The sequence below is a fragment of the Coregonus lavaretus genome (assembly GCF_964263955.1).
Source record: "Coregonus lavaretus genome assembly, contig: HAP1_SCAFFOLD_2271, whole genome shotgun sequence".
NCBI classification, from domain to species: Eukaryota; Metazoa; Chordata; class Actinopteri; order Salmoniformes; family Salmonidae; genus Coregonus; species Coregonus lavaretus.
This window is the reverse complement of record NW_028158292.1, coordinates 60,001-80,471: the sequence shown is the minus strand read 5'-3', so window position 1 is coordinate 80,471 and position 20,471 is coordinate 60,001. Positions and strand designations below refer to the sequence as shown.

The 20,471-nt window shown below is 47.7% G+C and overlaps 1 protein-coding gene across 1 annotated transcript in view; it reads left to right on the top strand.

The window, feature by feature from the left end:
• Positions 1–661: 661 nt before the first annotated feature.
• mtus2b (microtubule associated tumor suppressor candidate 2b) overlaps positions 662–20,471 on the top strand; it is a gene marked incomplete at both ends in the record, with an annotated part of 32,076 nt that continues 12,266 nt past the window's right edge. The window contains 2 exons of the mRNA XM_084198388.1: positions 662–664; positions 2,202–2,268. Coding sequence (XP_084054514.1) covers positions 662–664; positions 2,202–2,268 — 70 coding nt within the window. The remainder of the gene's footprint in view (positions 665–2,201; positions 2,269–20,471) is intronic.

Genomic DNA, 20,471 nt, shown 5'->3' with positions numbered 1-20,471 from the left:
TCTCCCTGTGTGACGACACTCCCTGTCTCCCTGTCTCCCTGTGTGACGACACTCCCTGTCTCCCTGTCTCCCTGTCTCCCTGTGTGATGACACTCCCTGTCTCCCTGTCTCCCTGTGTGATGACAGTCCCTGTCTCCCTGTCTCCGTGTGTGATGACAGTCATTGTCTCCCTGTCTCCCTGTGTGATGACACTCCCTGTCTCCCTGTCTGCCTGTCTCCCTGTGTGATGACACTCCCTGTCTCCCTATCTGCCTGTGTGATGACACTCCCTGTCTCCCTGTGTGATGACAGTCCCTGTCTCCCTGTCTCCCTGTGTGATAACAGTCCCTGTCTCCCTGTCTCCCTGTGTGATGACACTCCCTGTCTCCCTGTGTGATGACACTCCCTGTCTCCCTGTGTGATGACAGTCCCTGTCTCCCTGTCTCCCTGTGTGATGACACTCCCTGTCTCCCTGTCTCCCTGTGTGATGACACTCCCTGTCTCACTGTGTGATGACACTCCCTGTCTCCCTGTCTCCCTGTGTGATGACAGTCCCTGTCTCCCTGTCTCCCTGTGTGATGACAGTCCCTGTCTCCCTGTCTCCCTGTCTGCCTGTCTCCCTGTGTGATGACGCTCCCTGTCTCACTGTGTGATGACACTCCCTGTGTGTTCTGTGTTCCAGGAAGTAAATGGATTACGTTGCCGTGGTGAGGGGAATATGAGATGAGGAAGGAGTGATTAGAATGCATGCCGCTACCCCTGTCAGGGGGGCTGGCTGGGGCACTGGGCTGGAGCAGGAGAAGCCATCTCAGGATTCTAAAATGGCCTCCTAGTCTTTCTTCATCTGCACTGACCTGAAAGCAAACGCTGGACGCCTACCAATTATTCAATTTCACAGTTCCAGTTGTTTTATTCATTATAAAAACAACCGATGAAGGAAAGAAAAGGAGGCGATCAGATGAATGAGAGGAGGAGAGGAAGCCACTTTAGACTATTGACATACAGCCAAAGTGTCGGTTCTGTGAGGAAGCCACTTTAGACTATTGACATACAGCCAAAGTGTCGGTTCTGTGAGGGAGGACCACGTCATGATTACATTTACTCCACATAAACTACGCTGACTCGTAGTCCACTCTCTTCCTGTTCAGTTGGCTGGTCTATTTTGAACAGGATTAGCTACGTGCCTCAACCTCCTGTAGTATAAATCATGCAATATTGATGATTGGGTTATATTGATTTGCGAGGTTACCTTGGCAGTAGTCATCCTATTTACTACTTGTGTTATGTTATGTGGTGCTAGGGAGGTGATCAATAGTTTGTATTATTTTTATTTTTTTTTATCAGTGTGATGGTGTTGAGTGCAGTGTCAGGCTTTGTGAGTTGAGCTGTTCTGGCGCTGGGGGGATGCTCTAGCTGGGTGTCACGTTATAAAGAGTCCCCCTGCAGGGCTGTTCTGGCTCTGCTCTGACTGGGAGGAGGATGATGCTCTAGCAGGGTGTCACGTTATAAAGAGTCCCCCTGCAGGGCTGTTCTGGCTCTGCTCTGACTGGGAGGAGGATGATGCTCTAGCAGGGTGTCACGTTATAAAGAGTCCCCCTGCAGGGCTGTTCTGGCTCTGCTCTGACTGGGAGGAGGATGATGCTCTAGCAGGGTGTCACGTTATAAAGAGTCCCCCTGCAGGGCTGTTCTGGCTCTGCTCTGACTGGGAGGAGGATGATGCTCTAGCAGGGTGTCACGTTATAAAGAGTCCCCATGCAGGGCTGTTCTGGCTCTGCTCTGACTGGGAGGAGGATGATGCTCTAGCAGGGTGTCACGTTATAAAGAGTCCCCAGAGATGTAGCTGGAAGCACTATCATGTTAACTGCTCACACACACAATAATATACGGTCATTTGATGTATGCCCCAAGAGATACGTACACCAGGGGAGGCTGCTGAGGGGAGGACGGCTCATAATAATGGCTGGAACGGAGCAAATGGAATGACATCAAACATAGAAACCATGTGTCTGATGCATTTGATCCCATTCCACCCATTCCTCTCCAGCCTTTACCACGAGCCTGTCCTCCCTAATTAAGGTGCCACCAGCCTCCTGTGATGTACCGTGATTTCAGGTCTCCCTCGGAAAAGCAGTTTCAACCTCAAGGGTCCTACCTGATTAAAAAAAACAGTTAGATACATTTCCTCCAGGCTTAACAGAAGTGTGTGCGTCTGTGTGTTTCAGAGTGAGAGTGCCATCGTGAAGGAGAGGGAACTGTCCCTGGAGCTTGCCAGGATCAGGGATGAAGTGGGTAAGTAAACGCCTGCCGTGCTAGCTGGATCGCTAGCTGGATTGCTAGCTGGATCGCTAGCTGGATTGCTAGCTGGATCGCTAGCTGGATTGCTAGCTGGATCGCTAGCTGGATGCTAGCTGGATCGCTAGCTGGATGCTAGCTGGATCGCTAGCTGGATTGCTAGCTGGATCGCTAGCTGGATGCTAGCTGGATTGCTAGCTGGATCGCTAGCTGGATTGCTAGCTGGGCTGTGGCTGTAGGTATGCTACAGTACCGTGTCATCTATTATACAGTATATGAACCTGTAGCGACAGGGTATGAGCTAGTCTCCCTAGAGACCCTACTGGCTGCTGACATGATGGGGATTGGGGATGGGGCTGGTGAATGATTCAGGCTAGTCAGGTTACCCTGTCTTATATGTTGGGGGATTCAGGCTAGTCATGTTACCCTGTCTGATATGTTTGGGGATTCAGGCTAGTCAGTTTACCCTGTCTTATATGTTGGGGGATTCAGGCTAGTCATGTTACCCTGTCTGATATGTTTGTGGATTTAGGATAGTCAGGTTACCCTATCTGATATGTTGGGGGATTCAGGCTAGTTAGGTTACCCTGTCTGATATGTTTGGGGATTTAGGATAGTCAGGTTACCCTTTCTGATATGTTTGGGGATTCAGGCTAGTCAGGTTACCCTGTCTGATATGTTTGGGGATTTAGGATAGTCAGGTTACCCTGTCTGATATGTTGGGGGATTCAGGCTAGTCATGTTACCCTGTCTGATATGTTGGGGGATTCAGGCTAGTCAGGTTACCCTTTCTGATATGTTTGGGGATTCAGGCTAGTCAGGTTACCCTGTCTGATATGTTGGGGGATTCAGGCTAGTCAGGTTACCCTTTCTGATATGTTGGGGGATTCAGGCTAGTCAGGTTACCCTGTCTGATATGTTGGGGGATTCAGGCTAGTCAGGTTACCCTGTCTGATATGTTGGGGGATTCAGGATAGTCAGGTTACCCTGTCTGATATGTTGGGGGATTCAGGCTAGTCAGGTTACCCTGTCTGATATGTTGGGGGATTCAGGCTAGTCATGTTACCCTGTCTGATATGTTTGGGGATTCAGGCTAGTCATGTTACCCTGTTTGATATGTTTGGGGATTTAGGATAGTCAAGTTACCCTGTCTGATATGTTTGGGGATTTAGGATAGTCAGGTTACCCTGTCTGATATGTTGGGGGATTCAGGCTAGTCAGGTTACCCTGTCTGATATGTTGGGGGATTCAAGCTAGTCATGTTACCCTGTCTGATATGTTGGGGGATTCAGGCTAGTCAGGTTACCCTGTCTGATATGTTGGGGGATTTAGGATAGTCAGGTTACCCTGTCTGATATGTTGGGGGATTCAGGCTGGTCAGGTTACCCTGTCTGATATGTTGGGGGATTCAGGCTAGTCAGGTTACCCTGTCTGATATGTTTGGGGATTTAGGATAGTCATGTTACCCTGTCTGATATGTTTGGGGATTTAGGATAGTCATGTTACCCTGTCTGATATGTTTGGGGATTTAGGATAGTCATGTTACCCTGTCTGATATGTTGGGGGATTTAGGATAGTCAGGTTACCCTGTCTGATATGTTGCGGGATTCAGGCTAGTCATGTTACCCTGTCTTATATGTTGGGGGATTCAAGCTAGTTATGTTACCCTGTCTGATATGTTTGGGGATTTAGGATATTCAGGTTACCCTGTCTGATATGTTTGGGGATTTAGGATATTCAGGTTACCCTGTCTGATATGTTTGGGGATTTAGGATAGTCATGTTACCCTGTCTGATATGTTGGGGGATTTAGGATAGTCAGGTTATCCTGTCTGATATGTTGGGGGATTCAGGCTAGTCAGGTTACCCTGTCTGATATGTTGGGGGATTCAGGCTAGTCAGGTTACCCTGTCTGATATGTTGGGGGATTCAGGCTAGTCATGTTACCCTGTCTGATATGTTGGGGGATTCAGGCTAGTCAGGTTACCCTGTCTGATATGTTGGGGGATTTAGGATAGTCAGGTTATCCTGTCTGATATGTTGGGGGATTCAGGCTAGTCAGGTTACCCTGTCTGATATGTTGGGGGATTCAGGCTAGTCAGTTTACCCTGTCTGATATGTTGGGGGATTCAGGCTAGTCAGATTCCAAGGAAAGATTCAGCATAGTCATGTTACCTGTCTGATAGTCATGTTACCCTGTCTGATAGTCATGTTACCCTGTCTGATAGTCTTGTTACCTGTCTGATAGTCATGTTACCCTGTCTGATAGGCATGTTGCCCTGTCTGATAGTCATGTTACCCTGTCTGATAGTCTTGTTACCTGTCTGATAGGCATGTTACCCTGTCTGATAGGCATGTTACCCTGTCTGATAGTCATGTTACCCTGTCTCATAGTCATGTTACCCTGTCTGATAGTCATGTTACCCTGTCTGATAGTCATGTTACCCTGTCTGATAGTCATGTTACCCTGTCTGATAGTCATGTTACCCTTTTTGAGGATCTGAGGACCCATGCCAAATCCTTTTAGCCTCCTGAGGGGAAAGAGGCGTTGTTGTGCCCTCTTCACGATTGTTTTGGTGTGTTTGGACTATGATAAGTCCTTAGTGATGTGCACACCGAGGAACTTGAAGCTCTCGACCATCTCCACTACAGCCCGTCGATGTGAATATGGGCGAGCTCCACCCTCCGTTTTCCTATAGTCCACGATCAGCTCCTTTGTCTTGCTGACGTTGAGGGAGAGGTTGTTGTCATAACACCACACTGCCAGGTCTCTGACCTCCTCCAGGTAGGCTGTCTCATCATCGTCCATGATCAGGCCTACCACCGTCGTGTCATCGGCAAACCTAATGATTTAGACATACCTTGGCGTTCTTGGGCACGGGGACTATGGTGGTCTGCTTGAAACATGTAGGTATTACAGACTGGGTCAGGGAGAGGTTGAACATGTTGTTGAAGAGACTTGCCAGCTCATCAGAGCATGTTCTGAGTAGATGTCCTGGTATTCCGTCTGGCCGTGAGTCCTTGTGAATGTTGACCTGTTTAAAGGTCTTACTCACATCGGCTACGGAGAGTGTGATCACACAGTCGTCTGGAACAGCTGATGCTCTCATGCATGTTTCAGTGTTGCTTGCCTCGAAGTGAGTATAGAAGGCATTTAGCTCGTCTGGTAGGCTCGCATCACTGGGCAGCGCGTGGCTGGGTTTCCCTTTGTAATCCGTGATAGTTTCCAAACCCTCCCACATCCGATGAGCATCAGAGCCGGTGTAGTAGGATTCAATTTTAGTCCTGTATTGACGCTTTGCCTGTTTTATGGTTCGTTGGAGGGCGAACCAGGATTTCTTATAAGCGTCCGGGTTAGTGTCTCGCTCCTTGAAAGCGGCAGCTCTACCCTTTAGCTCAGTGCGGATGTTGTCTGTAATCCATGGCTTCTGGTTGGGATATGTACTGTACGTACGGTCACTGTGGGGACGACGTCATCGATGCAGTTATTAATGAAGCCGGTGACTGATGTGGTAAACTCCTTAATGCCATTGGATGAGTCCCGGTACACATTCCAGTCTGTGCTAGCGAAACAGTTCTGTAGCTTAGCTTTCGCTTCGTTGGACCACTTCCGTGTTGAGCATGTCACTGGTACTTCCTGCTTTAGTTTTTGTTTTTGCTTGCAGGAAATCAGGAGAATAGAGTTATGGTCAGATTTGCCAAATGGAGGGTGAGCTTTGTATGCGTCTCTGTGTGTGAAATAAAGGTGTTCTAGAGTTTTTTTCGCCCATAGTTGCACAGGTGACATGCTGGTAGAAATTAGGTAAAACTGATTTCAGTTTTACTGCATTAAAATCACCGGCCACTAGGTGCACCGCCTCTGGATGAAAATGTTATTGTTTGCTTATGGCCCTATACAGCTCGTTGAGTGCGGTCTTAGTGACAGCATCGGGTTGTGGTGCTAAATATACAGCTACAAAAAATATAGATGAAAACTCTCTTGGTAAAAAATATGGTCTTCAGCTTATCATGAGGTATTCTAACTCAGGCGAGCAGAACCTCGAGACTTCCTTAATATTAGAGATTGCGCACCAGCTGTTGTTAACAAAGAGACACACACCTCCCCCTTGAGCTTACCTGTCGTTCTGTCCTGATGATACATAGAAAAATCAGCTAGTTGTATATTATCCATGTCATTGTTTCCGAGAAACATAGGATGTTACAGTGCTTTAGGTCCAGCTGATAGGATAGTCTGGAACGAAGCTCGTCCAGTTTGTTCTCCGGTGATTGTACATTCACTAATCCACTAGGGAACAGAGGGTAGAGGAGGATTATTTACTCGCAGCCGCAGGTTCTGCTGTTATACGTTCCAGCGCTATTCGGTCAGTAGCCGAGTCAAACTGCGCACAACTTTATTTTCTCGTTCCGTTACACTATCCCGGTCAGCAAAATGAAGTTCTGAACTGGTTCGAACACCCAAAAAAGTGCCAGTTTATTTCATTCCTTTCTGTTCCTTTTTAAACCTCTGAAATCTAAATTTTTTTTAAATTTAGCATGACATTAAATGACTTAATCGATCAGTGCGGATAGAGCAGATTACTATGTAAACACAAAAAAAAAATTACGCAACATGCAACATTTCCATTGATTTTACTGAGTTACAGTTCATATAAGGAAATCAGTCAATTGAAATAAATTCATTAGGCCCTAATCAATGGATTTCACATGACTGGGAATACAGAAGTGCATCTGTTGGTCACAGATACCTTTAAAAAAAAGGTAGGGGCATGGATCAGAAAACCAGTCAGTATCTGGTGTGACCACCATTTGCCTCATGCAGCGCGACACATCTCCTTCGCATAGAGTTGATCAGGCTGGTGATTGTGGCCTGTGGAATGTTGTCCCACTCCTCTTCAATGGCTGTGCGAAGTTACTGGATATTGGCGGAAACTGGAACATGCTGTCCCGAGTGGCGTAGTGGTCTAAGGCACTGCATCGCAGTGCTAGCTGTGCCATTAGAGATCCTGGTTCGAATCCAGGCTCTGTTGTAGCCGGCCGCGACCGGGAGACCCATGGGGTGGCGCACAATTGGCCCAGGGTAGGGGAGGAAATGGCCAACAGGGATGTAGCTCAGTTGGTAGAGCATGGTGTTTGCAATGCCAGGGTTGTGGGTTTGATATCCTACGGGGGGCCAGTATGAAAAAAATAAAATAATAATGTATGCACTCACTAACTGTAAGTCGCTCTGGATAAGAGTGTCTGCTAAAATGTACATGTCGATCCAGAGCATGCCAAACATGCTCAATGGGTGACATGTCTGGTGAGTATGCAGGCCCTGGAAGAACTGGGGCATTTTCAGCTTCCAGGAATTGTGTACAGATCCTTGCGAAATGAGGCCGTGCATTATCATGCTGAAACATGAGGGGATGGCGGTGGATGAATGGTACGACAATGGGCCTCAGGATCTCGTTACGGTATCTCTGTGCATTGAAATTGCCATTGATAAAATCAAATTGTGTATATATATGTATATAATCTCCCTACTGTTATTACACATTGACTCTGTACCGGTACATTTACATTTTACATTTTAGTAGATGCTCTAATCCAGAGCAATTTACAGTTAGTGAGTGCATACATTTTCATACTGGCCCCCCGTGGGAAACGAACCCACAACCCTGGCGTTGCATGCGCCATGCTCTACCAACTGAGCTACAGGGGACCTACCAACTGAGCTACGGTACCCCCTGTATATATATATACAGTGAGGGAAAAAAGTATTTGATCCCCTGCTGATTTTGTACATTTGCCCACTGATAAAGAAATGATCAGTCTATAATTTTAATGGTAGGTTTATTTGAACAGTGAGGGACAGAATAACAACAAAAAAATCCAGAAAAACGCATGTAAAAAATGTTATAAATTGATTTGCATTTTAATGAGGGAAATAAGTATTTGACCCCCTTTCAATCAGAAAGATTTCTGGCTCCCAGGAGTCTTTTATACAGGTAACGAGCTGAGATTAGGAGCACACTCTTAAAGGGAGTGCTCCTAATCTCAGCTTGTTACCTGTATAAAAGACACCTGTCCACAGAAGCAATCAATCAATCAGATTCCAAACTCTCCACCATGGCCAAGACCAAAGAGCTCTCCAAGGATGTCAGGGACAAGATTGTAGACCTACATAAGGCTGGAATGGGCTACAAGACCATCGCCAAGCAGCATGGTGAGAAGGTGACAAAAGTTGGTGCGATTATTCGCAAATGGAAGAAACACAAAATAACTGTCAATCTCCTTCGGCCTGGGGCTCCATGCAAGATCTCACCTCGTGGAGTTGCAATGATCATGAGAACGGTGAGGAATCAGCCCAGAACTACACGGGAGGATCTTGTCAATGATCTCAAGGCAGCTGGGACCATAGTCACCAAGAAAACAATTGGTAACACACTACACCGTGAAGGACTGAAATCCTGCAGCGCCCGCAAGGTCCCCCTGCTCAAGAAAGCACATATACAGGCCCGTCTGAAGTTTGCCAATGAACATCTGAATGATTCAGAGGAGAACTGGGTGAAAGTGTTGTGGTCAGATGAGACCAAAATCGAGCTCTTTGGCATCAACTCAACTCGCCGTGTTTGGAGGAGGAGGAATGCTGCCTATGACCCCAACAACACCATCCCCACCGTCAAACATGGAGGTGGAAACATTATGCTTTGGGGGTGTTTTTCTGCTAAGGGGACAGGACAACTTCACCGCTTCAAAGGGATGATGGACGGGGCTATGTACCGTAAATCTTGGGTGAGAACCTCCTTCCCTCAGCCAGGGCATTGAAAATGGGTCGTGGATGGGTATTCCAGCATGACAATGACCCAAAACCCACGGCCAAGGCAACAAAGGAGTGGCTCCTGAAGAAGCATATTAAGGTCCTGTAGTGGCCTAGCCAGTCTCCAGACCTTAATGCCATAGAAAATCTGTGGAGGGAGCTGAAGGTTCGAGTTGCCAAACGTCAGGCTCGAAACCTTAATGACTTGGAGAAGATCTGCAAAGAGGAGTGGGACAAAATCCCTCCTGAGATGTGTGCAAACCTGGTGGCCAACTACAAGAAACGTCTGACCTCTGTGATTGCCAACAAGGGTTTTGCCACCAAGTACTAAGTCATGTTTTGCAGAGGGGTCAAATACTTATTTCCCTCATTAAAATGCAAATCAATTTATAACATTTTTGACATGTGTTTTTCTGGATTTTTTTGTTGTTATTCTGTCTCTCACTGTTCAAATAAACCTGCCATTAAAATTATAGACTGATCATGTCTTTGTCAGTGGGCAAACGTACAAAATCAGCAGGGGATCAAATACTTATTTTCCCCTCACTGTGTATATATATATATGTGTGTATATAGCCTCGTTACTGTTAATTTATTTTACTACTGCTATTTTCTATTTATCTATTTTTTACTTAACACTTTTTTTTATTATCTTCAACTGCATGGTTGGTTAAGGGCTTGTAAGTAAGCATTTCACTGTAAGGTCTACACCTGTTGTATTCGGCGCATGTGGCAAATACAATTTGATTTGGTCTGGTTTTGACAGGCCCACCCAATCAATTGAGCAAAAACCAAACATTAAAATACAGTTCCACTCACCAGATGATGATCTTTTGAAAAAACCCTTTCCTGCAGTGAATGATCAAATAGCGCCCTCTTTGGCCACATGGGTGGAACGTTATTAATATTTTTTTATAATTTCATAATTAATAATGATTATTTAATTTTTTTAAACAACGAAAATCCGGTGTTTCTATGTCAAACAGTTTTGTTATATTTCGGTCTTCTGTGACGTATATAAAGACGCAAACTAAAAATAGATTTCAACACTTTATCTGACATGGTGTCTTTTTTTTAAAGCCCAAACCATTGTGTGAGGTGTATACCTCTGTTTCTAGGTAGATTTGTTTAAGACTACCAAGAATCACGATCGTCGAACAGAGATGAGGACCAAGGCGCAGCGTTGCAGGCAAACATACTCTTTATTAGAGGCACGATTGTCACGGTTTCGGCCGAGGCGGCCTCTCTCCCTTGTTCGGGCAGGCTTCGGCGTTCGTTGTCTCCGGAATACTAGCTGCCACCGTTGTATGTTTCATGTTCGTTTGCTTTTGTCTGTTTTGTTGTGACACCTGTTCTCGTTTAGCCTAATTAGTGTCCTATAAGTTTCTCGTTGTGTTTGTCTAGTGTTGTGTGCTATTGATTTTGGTCTGTCGTGTGTTGGGCTTATTTTCGCCCTTTCGCTCGGTTGAGCTTTCCTCCACTGCGTTGGAGCGTTACGCACCTGTTAGTGCGCTTTTTGCTTATTCGCCTTCGTGCGTATTTTTGCCTTCGGGCAAGTGTTGTCATTTTTCCTGTTTGGAGATTAACTAAAGTTGTTTGGACTATCCTTCGGTGTTCTGCGTTTGATTCCACCACTACACCCACCTACAGCACGCGTGACAGAATAACACACCAATATGGAATCAGCAGGAGCCGCAGCAGCCCAGACGACGCTGGAGGACCAGGTCCGGGAACAACGGGACCAGATCCTGCAGATGGGGACCGCACTGCAGGAGGTGATCACCACCATCCGAGGCTGGGGAACGCCTCCACCGCCACCCTCCCTGCCAGCACCATCGGCCAGTCCGCCCATTCCCGCACCGGAAACCCGAGGAGTCCGACTCTCGCTCCCGAGGGCCTACGATGGAACCGCGGCCGGGTGTCAGGGATTCCTTCTCCAGGTGGAGCTGTACCTGGCCACCGTGCACCCGGCGCCCTCGGGACATGAGAGCGTGTCCGCCCTGATCTCCTGCCTTTCCGGGAAGGCATTGGAATGGGCCAACGCGGAGTGGAGGAGGATCGACGCGGACACCATCACGTACGACGAGTTCTCCCGCCGCTTCAGGGCGGTGTTTGACCATCCCCCGGAGGGGAAAGCGGCGGGGGAGCGTCTGGTCTTCCTCCGGCAGGGGAGGAGGAGTGCCCAAGAGTTCGCCCTCGAATTCCGTACTCTAGCGGCAGATGCAGGGTGGAATGATCGGGCTCTCGTCGATCACTACAGATGTAGTCTACGAGAGGACGTCCGTCGGGAGCTGGCTTGTAGGGACACCAGCCTCTCGTTCGATCAGTTGGTCAACATGTCCATCAGGCTGGATAACCTACTAGCTACCCGCGGACGTCCCGAGGGGGGTCTGTCCATTTCACCCTCCAGCGCCTCCGAGCCGTGTCCCATGGAGCTCGGGGGCGCTGGCGCTAGAGAGAGGAGGGGTCGGCTTACTAGGGGGTCCATCCCCTGCACCAACTGTGGTCGGGGAGGACACACCGCGGCTAGGTGCTGGGGATGGCCTCCTAGGGGAGAGGACGACAGGTCCCGCACTGGGGATTCCTTCCAGGTGAGTAGGCGCCCCACTCACCCAGAGCTCTCTGTTGCACATTTCTGTATACCTGTGAGTTTTCCACAGGTAGCACCTCATTCCCAGCATAAGGCGCTGGTAGATTCAGGCGCAGCTGGGAATTTTGTTGATAAGAAGTTTTGTTTAGCCTTAGGGATTCCCCTTCTTCCTGTTGATGTCCCTTTCCCCGTTCATGCCCTAGATAGCCGTCCGTTGGGTGCGGGCTTGATCAGGGAGGTCACTGCGCCACTTAGGATGTGTGCGCAGGGGGGTCATCAGGAGATGATTCAGCTATTTCTGATTGACTCTCCTGCGTATCCGGTGGTGCTGGGCATGCCCTGGTTGAGTACCCATAACCCATTTATTTCGTGGCAGGAGAGGGCTCTGATGGAGTGGTCTGCCCAGTGTGTGGGTCGATGTTTGGGCGTTTCCGTAGGGGCTACCTCGGTGGAGAGTCCAAACCAGGTGCCCGCATTGCACGTTCCCCCTGAGTATGGGGATTTGGCCATCGCGTTTAGTAAGTCGAGGGCGACGCGGTTGCCGCCCCATAGGCAGGGAGATTGTGCGATAGACCTCCAGGCAGGAGCTGCGCTCCCACGGAGCCATGTGTATCCTCTGTCTCAGGAGGAGAAGAAAGCTATGGAGACTTACATAGACGAATCTCTGAGACAAGGATACATACGGCCTTCCACTTCCCCTGCGTCCTCGAGTTTCTTTTTTGTGAAGAAGAAGGATGGGGGTTTACGCCCGTGCATCGATTACCGTGGTCTCAATCAGATCACGGTGAAGTACAGTTATCCACTCCCGCTGATTGCGACCATGACTGAGTCCTTGCATGGGGCGCGTTTCTTCACTAAATTAGATCTCAGGAGCGCGTACAACTTGGTGCGCATCAGGGAGGGCGATGAATGGAAGACAGCCTTTAGTACCACCTCGGGCCATTACGAGTATCTTGTCATGCCATACGGGTTGATGAACGCTCCGTCAGTTTTCCAATCATTCGTGGATGAGATCTTCAGGGACATGCAGGGGCAGGGGGTCGTTGTGTACATAGATGACATTCTCGTGTACTCGCCTACCCGTGTCGAGCATGTGGCCCTGGTGCGCAGAGTGTTGCGGAGGCTGGTGGAGCACGACCTGTATGTTAAGGCAGAGAAGTGTCTGTTTTTCCAGGAGTCGGTCTCCTTTTTGGGGTATCAGTTGTCTGCGTCAGGGGTGAAGATGGAGGTAGACCGGGTGTCAGCCGTGCGTAATTGGCAAACGCCAACCACTGTGAAGGAGGTGCAGCAGTTTTTGGGGTTTGCGAATTACTACCGGAGGTTTATCCGGGGTTTTGGACAGGTGGCAGCTCCCATCACGTCTCTCTTGAAGGGGGGTCCGGTGCGTCTGCAGTGGTCTGCCAAGGCGGACAGGGCGTTTGGGAGGCTGAAGGACCTGTTTACCTCGGCTCCGGTGCTGGCACATCCGGATCCCTCTTTACCATTTCAGGTAGAGGTGGACGCATCTGAGGCCGGTATAGGAGCCGTGCTTTCACAACGGTCAGGCGCGCCACCTAAACTCCGCCCCTGTGCTTTTTATTCCAAGAAGCTCAGTCCGGCGGAGCGAAACTATGACGTAGGGGACAGGGAGCTGTTAGCCGTGGTACAGGCCCTAAAGGTGTGGAGGCACTGGCTTGAGGGGGCTCAACACCCTTTCCTCATTTTGACGGACCACCGTAACCTGGAGTACATCCGGGCAGCGAGGAGGCTGAACCCTCGGCAGGCTAGATGGAATATGTTTTTGACCCGGTTTACATTTAAGATCACGTACATCCCTGGGTCACAGAACGGTAAGGCAGATGCGCTGTCTCGGCGGTATGACACGGAGGAGAGGTCCGTGGAGCCCACTCCCATACTGCCGGAGTCGTGTCTGGTGGCACCGGTAGTGTGGGAGGTCGATGCTGAGCTCGAGCGGGCGTTACGCACCGACCCTAGTCCACCACAGTGCCCGGAGGGTCGGAAGTACGTTCCGCTCGAGGTTCGGGATCGATTGATCTATTGGGCTCACACGTCACCCTCCTCTGGACACCCGGGTATCGGCTGGACAGTGCACTGTCTTAGTGCCAAGTACTGGTGGCCCACGTTGGCAAGGGATGTGAGGGTTTATGTTTCCTCCTGCTCGGTGTGCGCCCAGTGTAAGGCGCCTAGACATCTACCTAGGGGTAAGTTACTACCCCTGCCCGTTCCACAACGACCATGGTCCCACCTCTCGGTGGATTTCCTTACTGACCTTCCTCCTTCACAGGGGAATACCACTATACTGGTCGTTGTGGACCGGTTTTCTAAGGCCTGTCGTTTGCTCCCCATGCCGGGCCTTCCTACCGCCCTGCAAACTGCCGAAGCCCTATTCACCCATGTGTTCCGGCACTACGGGGTACCCGAGGATATTGTGTCTGATCGAGGTCCCCAATTTACCTCCAGAGTCTGGAGGGCCTTTATGGAGCGGTTGGGGGTCTCGGTGAGCCTCACCTCGGGTTACCACCCGGAGAGTAATGGGCAGGTGGAACGTGTGAACCAGGATGTGGGTAGGTTTCTTAGAACATACTGCCAGGACCGGCCGGAGGAGTGGGCAAGGTACGTTCCCTGGGCCGAAATGGCCCAGAATTCCCTACGCCATTCCTCCACTAACCTAACCCCTTTCCAATGTGTGTTAGGTTACCAGCCGGTTCTGGCACCTTGGCAGCAGAGCCAGATCGAGGCTCCTGCGGTGGATGAGTGGGCGAGGCGCTCGGAGGAGACATGGAACGCTGCACACGTCCACCTGCAGCGGGCCCTCCGACGTCATAAGGCGAGCGCCGATCTCCACCGCAGTGAGGGACCGGTGTACGCACCTGGTGATTGAGTCTGGCTCTCTACCAGAAACCTGCCCCTCCGCCTGCCCTGTCGGAAACTGGGTCGGCGGTTTGTAGGGCCATTTAAAGTCCTGGGAAGGTTGAACGAGGTGTGTTACAAATTACAGCTACCTGTTGAATATAAAAGTATTAACCCCTCGTTCCATGTGTCCCTTCTCAGGCCGGTGGTAGCTGGCCCACTCCAAGAAAGTGAGATCAGGGAGACTCCTCCGCCCCCATTGGACATCGAGGGGGCACCGGCGTACTCCGTGAGGTCCATCTTGGATTCGAGACGTCGGATGGGGGGTCTCCAATATCTAGTGGAGTGGGAGGGGTACGGTCCGGAGGAGCGGTGCTGGGTGCCGAGGAGAGACATTTTGGACCCGTCTCTCCTGACGGAATTCCATCGTGGGCACCCGACGCACCCTGCTCCGCGTCCTCCGGGTCGTCCCCGAGGCCGGAGTCGGCGCACGTCTGGAGCCGCGCGTCAAGGGGGGGTACTGTCACGGTTTCGGCCGAGGCGGCCTCTCTCCCTTGTTCGGGCAGGCTTCGGCGTTCGTTGTCTCCGGAATACTAGCTGCCACCGTTGTATGTTTCATGTTCGTTTGCTTTTGTCTGTTTTGTTGTGACACCTGTTCTCGTTTAGCCTAATTAGTGTCCTATAAGTTTCTCGTTGTGTTTGTCTAGTGTTGTGTGTTATTGATTTTGGTCTGTCGTGTGTTGGGCTTATTTTCGCCCTTTCGCTCGGTTGAGCTTTCCTCCACTGCGTTGGAGCGTTACGCACCTGTTAGTGCGCTTTTTGCTTATTCGCCTTTGTGCGTATTTTTGCCTTCGGGCAAGTGTTGTCATTTTTCCTGTTTGGAGATTAACTAAAGTTGTTTGGACTATCCTTCGGTGTTCTGCGTTTGATTCCACCACTACACCCACCTACAGCACGCGTGACAACGATCAAAACCAACAAAACGAAAACGTGACAGTTCACGGTCTAACACAACCGACTAGAAACAAGATCCCACAAACACTGTGGGGAAACAGGCTGCTAAAGTATGGTTCTCAATCAGAGACAACAAGCAACAGCTGAATCACGTTGCCTCTGATTGAGAACCACACTGGCCAACATAGAACAACAATACTAGAAAGTGAAACCTAGAACAAAACACATAGACTTTACACACCCTGGCTCAACATATTAAAGTCCCCAGAGCCAGGGCGTGACAGACCCTGATTTAGCCCAATGCAGTAAAAGGTTTTAAAAAGAATAACAATTAAAATAATAAAATAATAAAAGGTTAATTCTTGTTGAAAGTTATTCTTGAAAGGCGAGAAGCCAACAACATCCTCTTCGATATCACCTGCTGCAACCGCTGCAAACCAGCCTACAACAAAAGATAGCTAGCTAGACCGTGGGAAAACTACTGCTCGCTGTTGCGTACTGACCTGTTGGCCTTTGAGAATGCAGAAGTTTCCATAATTTTTTTTGTAAAATCGGTCAAACCCATTATTTGTCAAAATGTGATTGGTTGATTCCGCTGTCACTCCAAAATGTTGCCCTTATACAGTTGAATGGCAGATGCCTTCTATCTAGCTTCTGATGTCCTAGCTAATAATAATATGCCATTTAGCAGACGCTTTTATCCAAAGCGACTTACAGTCATGCGTGCATACATTTTTGTGTATGGGTGGTCCCGGGGATCGAACCCACTACCTTGGTGTTACAAGCGCCGTGCTCTACCAGCTGAGCTACAGAGGACCACGCAGCTGACTTAGCTAGCTAGATTTATCTCCCCAGAGACCACCAAAGAAAAATACGGATTGGATATTATTTTATCTTCAGTGTTAACCATTTCCAACAAAAACTGAAGAGATCAAATCAGAACATCATTGAAAATAATAATATAATTAGAATCAGTATTATTATTATTATTAATGTTATTATTATTATTATTATTATTATTATTTTATAAATAGTAATAATTTGTAGAGTGTCTCCATTTGCCCTCAGCATGCATTTTTTCACCATTCTGAATGTCTAAAGAATCCATACAGTACCAGTCAAAAGTTTGGTCACACCTACTCATTCAAGGGTTTTTCTTAATTTTTACTATTTTTTACATTGTAGAATAATAGTGAATACATCAAAACTATGAAATAACACATATGGAATCATGTGGTAACCAAAAAAGTGTTAAACAAATCAAAATATATTTTCAATTTGAGATTCTTCAAATAGCCACCCTTTGCCTTGATGACAGCTTTGCACACTCTTGGCATTCTCTCAACCAGTTTCATGAGGTGGTCACCTGGAATGTAGTGTAGGTTATTCTGAAAGATGAACACAGAAATACTGGACATTTTGAACTCTTATTATCGTGGTGTTTTGACAAAATTACAATCATGGTCTTGAATTGGACTCGCATTTTTCTGATCTCGGTCTTGACTTGGTCTCGCCCCCACTCCGGTCTTGACTTGGACTTGATTTGCTCCGGTCTTGGTCTTGAATCGGTCTCGCTTAAGGTGGTCTCGAAGACAACGCTATGCTTGAAAATATGGAGCGTGGTCAGTAATTTGTTGTTTTGGATTTTCTCCAAACATAACACTTTGCCACATTATTTTTGCAGTATTACTTTAGTGCCTTATTGCAAACAGGATGCATGTTTTGGAATATTTTTATTCTGTACAGGCTTCCTTCTTTTCACTCTGTCAATTAGATTAGTATTGTGGAGTAACTACAATGTTGTTGATCCATCCTCAGTTTTCTCCTATCACAGCCATTAAACTCTGTAACTGTTTTAAAGTCACCATTGGCCTCATGGTGAAATCCCTGAGCGGTTTCCTTCCTCACCAGCAACTGAGTTAGGAAGGACTCCTGTATCTTTGTAGTGACTGGGTGTATTGATACACCATCCATAGTGTAATTAATAACTTCACCATGCTCAAAGGGATATTCAATGTCTGCTTTTTTTTTTTTTTACCCATCTACCAATAGGTGCCCTTCTTTGCGAGGCATTGGAAAATCTCCCTGGTCTTTGTGGTTGAATCTGTGTTGGAAATTCACTGCTCGGTTGGGGGACCTTACAGATAATTGTATTTATGGGGTACAGAGTTGAGGTAGTAATTCAAGAATAATGTTAAACAATATTATTGCACACAGAGTGAGTCCATGCAATTTATTATATGATTTGTTAAGCACATTTTTACTCCTGAAATTATTTATGCTTGCCATAACAAATGGGTTGATAATTTATAGACTCAAGACATTTCAGCTTTTCATTTTAATCAATTTGTAAACATTTTGAAAAACATTATTCCACTTTGACATTATGGGGTATTGTGTGTAGGCCAGTGACCAAAAATCTGAATTTAATCAATTTTAAATTCAGGCTGTAACACAACAAAATGTGGAAAAAGTCATGGGGTGTGAATACTTTCTGAAGGTACTGTATACCTATGAAGGATAAGCTAATTTGTAAGTGATGAATATTAATAGCTCAAACATTTGATCTGCAAAAATTACAAGTTAATTTGTGGTTGATGGTGATTTCAGAACCACAGTGGGGGGACAAAAAACATAGGCTACATTGCCCCCCCCCCTCCCTAATCTGATAGTGGTAGTGGGGTGGTAGATGTCTAGTCTCCTTTATGGCTCTAATCTGATAGTGGTAGTCGGGGGGTAGATGCCTAGTCTCCTTTATGGCTCTAATCTGATAGTGGTAGTGGGGTGGTAGATGTCTAGTCTCCTTTATGGCTCTAATCTGATAGTGGTAGTGGGGTGGTAGATGTCTCCCTTATGGCTCTAATCTGATAGTGGTAGTGGGGGGGTAGATGTCTAGTCTCCTTTATGGCTCTAATCTGATAGTGGTAGTGGGGTGGTAGATGTCTCCTTTATGGCTCTAATATGATAGTGGTAGTGGGGGGTAGATGTCTAGTCTCCTTTATGGCTCTAATCTGATAGTGGTAGTGGGGTGGTAGATGTCTCCCTTATGGCTCTAATCTGATAGTGGTAGTGGGGTGGTAGATGTCTAGTCTCCTTTATGGCTCTAATCTGATAGTGGTAGTGGGGGGGTAGATGTCTCTCTTATGGCTCTAATCTGATATTGGTAGTGGGGTGGTAGATGTCTGGTCTACTTTAGTTCTCTAATCTGATAGTGGTAGTGGGGGGGTAGATGTCTAGTCTCTCTTATGGCTCTAATCTGATAGTGGTAGTGGGGGGGTAGATGTCTCTCTTATGGCTCTAATCTGGTAGTGGTAGTGGGGTGGTAGATGTCTAGTCTCCTTTATGGCTCTAATCTGATAGTGGTAGTGGGGGGGCTGATGTCTACTTTATGGCTCTAATCTGATAGTGGTAGTGGGGGGGTAGATGTCTCTCTTATGGCTCTAATCTGATAGTGGTAGTGGGGGGGTATATGTCTAGTCTCCTTTATGGCTCTAATCTGATAGTGGTAGTGGGGTGGTAGATGTCTAGTCTCCATTATGGCTCTAATCTGATAGTGGTAGTGGGGGGGTAGAGCTCTAGTCTCCCTTATGGCTCTAATCTGATAGTGGTAGTGGGGTGGTAGATGTCTAGTCTCCATTATGGCTCTAATCTGATAGTGGTAGTCGGGGGGTAGATGCCTAGTCTCCTTTATGGCTCTAATCTGATAGTGGTAGTGGGGTGGTAGATGTCTAGTCTCCTTTATGGCTCTAATCTGATAGTGGTAGTGGGGTGGTAGATGTCTAGTCTCCTTTATGGCTCTAATCTGATAGTGGTAGTGGGGTGGTAGATGTCTCCCTTATGGCTCTAATCTGATAGTGGTAGTGGGGGGGTAGATGTCTAGTCTCCTTTATGGCTCTAATCTGATAGTGGTAGTGGGGTGGTAGATGTCTCCTTTATGGCTGTAATATGATAGTGGTAGTGGGGGGTAGATGTCTAGTCTCCTTTATGGCTCTAATCTGATAGTGGTAGTGGGGTGGTAGATGTCTCCCTTATGGCTCTAATCTGATAGTGGTAGTGGGGTGGTAGATGTCTAGTCTCCATTATGGCTCTAATCTGATAGTGGTAGTGGGGTGGTAGATGTCTAGTCTCCTTTATGGCTCTAATCTGATAGTGGTAGTGGGGTGGTAGATGTCTAGTCTCCATTATGGCTCTAATCTGATAGTGGTAGTGGGGTGGTAGATATCTAGTCTCCTTTTTGGCTCTAATCTGATAGTGGTAGTGGGGTGGTAGATGTCTAGTCTCCATTATGGCTCTAATCTGATAGTGGTAGTGGGGTGGTAGATGTCTCCCTTATGGCTCTAATCTGATAGTGGTAGTGGGGTGGTAGATGTCTAGTCTCCTTTATGGCTCTAATCTGATAGTGGTAGTGGGGTGGTAGATGTCTCCCTTATGGCTCTAATCTGATAGTGGTAGTGGGGTGGTAGATGTCTAGTCTACTTTATGGCTCTAATCTGATAGTGGTAGTGGGGTGGTAGATGTCTAGTCTCCATTATGGCTCTAATCTGATAGTGGTAGTGGGGTGGTAGATGTCTAGTCTCCTTTATGGCTCTAATCTGATAGTGGTAGTGGGGTGGTAGATGTCTAGTCTCCTTTATGGCTCTAATCTGATAGTGGTAGTGGGGGGGTAGATGTCTCTCTTATGGCTCTAATCTGATATTGGTAGTGGGGTGGTAGATGTCTGGTCTACTTTAGTTCTCTAATCTGATAGTGGTAGTGGGGGGGTAGATGTCTAGTCTCTCTTATGGCTCTAATCTGATAGTGGTAGTGGGGGGGTAGATGTCTCTCTTATGGCTCTAATCTGGTAGTGGTAGTGGGGTGGTAGATGTCTAGTCTCCTTTATGGCTCTAATCTGATAGTGGTAGTGGGGGGGCTGATGTCTACTTTATGGCTCTAATCTGATAGTGGTAGTGGGGGGGTAGATGTCTCTCTTATGGCTCTAATCTGGTAGTGGTAGTGGGGTGGTAGATGT